General features: G+C 49.7%; 1 protein-coding gene across 1 annotated transcript in view; it reads right to left on the reverse strand.

Annotated features, from left to right (window-relative positions):
• RSPH9 (radial spoke head 9 homolog (Chlamydomonas)) overlaps positions 1–4,787 on the reverse strand; it is a 13,552-nt gene that overhangs the window by 4,195 nt on the left and 4,570 nt on the right. Inside the window, exons 3-4 of the mRNA XM_010863113.1 lie at positions 3,231–3,360; positions 2,670–2,816 (exon numbers count right to left, since the gene is read on the reverse strand). Coding sequence (XP_010861415.1) covers positions 2,670–2,816; positions 3,231–3,360 — 277 coding nt within the window. The remainder of the gene's footprint in view (positions 1–2,669; positions 2,817–3,230; positions 3,361–4,787) is intronic.

Raw genomic sequence — 4,787 nt, forward strand, 5'->3', positions numbered from 1 at the left:
GGTATTGCAAGGAGTCTGGGAGTAGAGTCAGAGTGTCTGCTCTCCCCAGCCAGCCATATTTCCATCGCCATACCATGGGCCCCACCAAACCATCCTAAGTAAAACCCGGCCAGACTTCCTGCAGGCTTTCTGGTGGTGGCTGTGGGAGGAGAGGAGCTGGAGGCCCAGAACTGTGGAGTTTCCCAAAGTCAGGCCAGGAGCATCTCTCCCCTCCAGCCCTCCGACACAGGAGACTCCGGGAGTCCCTCACTCCTAAGGCTCCAGCACTAAGGACAGGCAGCGTTCGGGGAGGAACTGGGGTGTCAAATCATCAGTTGATCTCTCAGCCCTGAGGCCCACTGTAAGTACAAGAAGTCTAGGTTCTGGGGGAGGGGGGGGTGGGGAGGAGGCCCCCTTGTTCCACCCCTCGCCCTCCACAGTCACCCAGCACTCTGAAGGGAGAGCCTCATCCACTGGCCCTGGGCTCCCTGCTGCCGTGGCTGAGAAGTCCGCACTGGGCAGAGCTTTCCAGCCATGCTCCAAATTGGGGAGGGACTGCTGCCCCCAGATTAGGGGTGCTGAGAGGACTTTTCTCAGTCAGCCACGCAGGCCCTGGCACTGGGTCCCACCACCACAGTGTTCCTAACTCCCTTTACCAACCAAGGATGTGCAGTCCCCTCCAGCCCCTAGTCAGGTGGGGAGCACAGAGTTGGAGGAGGTACTGGGAATCTGGAAAGTGTGATGGTTAAGAAATTCTCACCCTCTATAACCATCTCCCTGCCAGGTCTGGGACCCCCAGTCTATGTTCAGGGAGGCTTGACTCTGGTGCCCCCGTGTGGTGGAGGCCAGCGTAGCCACTCTGCTGGCAGCCCTTAGCCACCTGTGACCCATGGCCCGGCCCCCGGGGGCACTGCAGTAGCCCCAAAACGGCCTCCAGAGCCCTGGCTTGCCCCTCTGCATCTGCTCATTGCCACTGCCTTGTTATCGCAGATCTGCAGCTCCTCCTGCCTTGGTCTACTCCTAGGGCTTCCCAGGTGGCTCAGTGGTAAAGAATCTCCCTGCAATGCAGGAGTTGTGAGTTTGATCCCTGGGTCAGGAAGATCCCCTGGAGCAGGAAATGGTGACCCACTCCAGTATCCTTGCCTGGGAAATCCCATGGACAGAGGAGCCTGGCGGGCCACAGTCCATAGGGTCACAAAGAGTCGGACACAGCTGAGCAACTAAACCATCCTACCCTTTGGCCCTCTGGGCCCTCCCTAGCCTGCCCAACCCCCCTCTAAGGCTTTTTGCTACTGAAAACAGTATCAGTAATACTTATTGATTTTTACTTGAGTCCTTAATGTCTTAAGCACTATCATAAATGTTTTGTATATGTGTTGTTATTTCATTTAATTTCCGTAACAACCCAATGAGGTAGAAAATATCAATTTTCCCCTTTTAAAAATTGAGGCACAAGGAAATTGAGGGAGTTGTCTGAGGTGACCAGGTAGTACACAGCAGATTCAGGGTTCCAACACAGGCTTTCTGGTTCCAGAGCCCTTGTGTTTAACGACTACTGCGGTCCCACCTCTACCCTGAGTTCCAGCCCAATTGGGTTGCTCATTGCTCCTCAGAAATGTTTCCCCCTAGTGATGGGGGTGACTACTGTCCTGCGATTCCCATCATCCACTGAAAACACCATCTGCTTGACACCACAGTTAAGGCCAGAGCCTTGGAGTCTAATGCTTTAACACATACTGTGTCCTTGGATTTAACTCTGAGCCTCCGTTTTTTTTCATCTGTAAAATGGGGATAATGATATAATAGTATCTAACAGATCAGCTGTGAAGATTAAAATGAACTAAGAAAAAAAAATGAGGCATGGGAAAGACTGGGTACAGTGCCTGCCATGCAGTAAGCAGTGTCGTTGCCTTTATGAGTAGTTCCTAGTATCATTGTCTTTGCCATCATCAACAACAGATCCCTCCAGCTCTCAGAACACCAAGCATGGGGAGGGAAAAAAGCAGGGGTACTGAGACAGTGCCTAAGGTGTGGCCCCTGAATGCCCAGAGCCTGGCACCTGTCCTGGGATGCAGAGCCCAGCAAGAGCATCTTCCAAGGATGTGCTCATCTCTACTGGTGGAGCCCAGGGAGGAACTGGGGTTTCTGACCCCCACCAACTGCCGGCTGTGTGCCTGAGCCAGGTGGGCCCTGAAGCACGAGAAGGCCTCTGAAGTTGTATGTTTTATGATTTAAAAGCACACTTAGCAGGAGCAGATGTACAGAACTCATTTCCTTAGCAGGTGGTCCTCTGAAGGCCAGTTGGCACCTACTCCCCGAGCACCAGCTATGTGCCAAGCACTGGATCTAACCCCAAAACCAACCGTGAAGATGTATATACGGCTAGTGTTTTCAGGGATGTTTTGATGGGGGGAAATTCCCAACTTGCCTTCATTCAAGATTGATATAAAAATCAAGAGAGACTTCCTGTCTGTGGAAGCACCTGGAAGACAATCCTTTTGTCTGCAAACATTTGGAGCTGAGCCCTGTATTGGGCCCTGGAGGAACCTCCTACTCAAGGCCCCGTATTGAACTCCCAGTTCCCACCCAGGCCGTGGGTCCCACTCTTAAGAGGGAATGGCAGGTGGTATGGCCCACTGTTCTGACCTGGGGGTATATCCAATGTCCTCCAAGTAACCAAAGGCTGTTACCTTTGGGGATGTCGTGCTCCAAAGAGTCCATGAAGTCTAGGGACGGGTCGAGCTCAGCCTTCTCCAGCAAGGTCTTGTTCTTCAGCTCAACAGGCTCCCTGAAGTGGAAGTAAGAACTCAGCTTCTTGGCTTCAGACAAGGACAGTCCTACAAAGGGGCAGCAGGTAGGAAGGGATGGTCATCCCCAAGCTCCACAGTCCCTTCCCTCTCTGACTGGAGACCACAAGGAGGGGTTTGCAGAGGGTTCAGTCAGCTACTGATGGGGAACTGAAGGGCGGAAAGGGACCAGCATTCTCTCAGCCAGAACTCGGCTCGGCCCCTGCGATGAGAACAGACTACGGGGGAGGAGCATGGGGAAATGTGGGTAGCCCAGCCCCACGCACACCCCCAAACCCAGGTGGCCAGACACTCAACTCAGGCATAAAAGAGTCAGGGTCCAGTAACGACATTCGGCAGTTCCTCCCAAGTGATGTGGCAACAGTTATTCCTTCTCTGAGAAAACAGGTAGGTTCCCCTGGACTCCCAGACATGTGTCTGACTGTGCTCAGGAAGAGAACTTACCTTCAAAGGTCCGATTGACATTGATAGGTCCAAAAGGGGTCTTAAAGAGGGCACCTCGGGGGATGACAGCCACAGCCTTGTCGATCTGGTCAATAACGGACACCAAGCGCGTCTCTTCCTTGATCTGGACCTGAGGAGACAGGAGACAAGTTATCCCGCTGGGGTGCTGTGCCCAGTCAGTCACGCCTTGTGCAAGGGCCCTCTGCATGTCCATCTGACCTGGGTCATCACACAGAGATGCCAGGTGCATGGAAATTCACCATGAGTGAAGCCCTTGCCTGCCTTCCCTCCCTCCCGTCCTTTCTTAAATTGGTAATACGTACTGCTGGTGAGTACGATATTTAAAACTTTTTTTAAAAAATAATAAAAAGCAGTGTCTCATCTCATTCCTGGTCCCCCAGTTGCTCTCACTGGGAGCAGACACCATTAACAGTGTTTTATATACCGGTCCAGAAACAAACCATTCTGTCATCATGTTGCCTATTTTGCCTTTTTAAAATATAAAAGCTATCATGCTGACTGTAGAACATCTGGGTGATATAGAAGTATTTTATAATATACCTAAGAAAATTAAAGCCATTCCTAATCCCACCTGCTGAAGGTAATCGTGATAACACATTGGTATAATCCCTTCTATTCTTTTTTTCCTATGCCTATATTCAAAGGAAAGTTAGAATTACAGTTTATATAGTTTCTTGTCCTGCTCTTTGACTTAACATCATTTCTCAAACATCACCCCATACTGTAACATGTTTACACAGATGAAATTTGGTTAGAATCAGTATCAAGGGCAACCCCAACCCAAACAAAAGGACTTCATAGAGATGTTTGGGAGAAAATAGCACTTGACAGGGAAAAGGTCACTGGGAGACCCCAGAGTCATTCAGCCACGTATTTCCCCTGGGCTGCTGATTGGAATTGTTTACGAAGGAGGAGATGGGAACTAATAAGTGTCTAGGCTGGGTGCTTTAAATACATCACCTTGGGAATTCCCTGGCAGTCTAGTGGTTAAGAGTCTGTGCTTCCAATGCAGAGGACGTGGGTTCAATCCCTGGTTAGGGAACTAAGATCCCGCAACCCTCATGGCAAGGCCAAAAAAAAAAATGGCACCTCATTTAACCTGTACAAGTCTCAATTCTACAGAAGAGAAAACAGAGGCTGTAGAGTTTGCCCAGCAGGCAGGGTGTTGCAGCTGAAGCATCACAGACCTAGACCCAGGCATCTGGCCTCACCCACGTTCAAGGGCAAAGGTTGGATTTTGAATCACAGGTTTGTCACTTTCAGAAATTGGGTTATTTTCCAACCATGCAATACCATATTTTAATGTTGCTTATTTTGCTGTTTTAAAATATAAAACCTGTCATGCTTACTGTATAATATCTGGGTAATATGGAGATATTTTATAATATACCTAAGAAAATTAAAACCACTCATAATCCTATCTCCTAAAAGTAATCGCTAACAGTTTCAAGTGAATGTATTATCTTCATGTGTGTGTGTGTGTGTGTGCTAAGTCTCTTCAGTCGTGTGGACTCTTTGCAACCCTATCAACTGTAG

This window comes from Bison bison, unplaced genomic scaffold, assembly GCF_000754665.1.
Source record: "Bison bison bison isolate TAMUID 2011002044 unplaced genomic scaffold, Bison_UMD1.0 scf7180017864487, whole genome shotgun sequence".
NCBI classification, from domain to species: domain Eukaryota; kingdom Metazoa; phylum Chordata; class Mammalia; order Artiodactyla; family Bovidae; genus Bison; species Bison bison.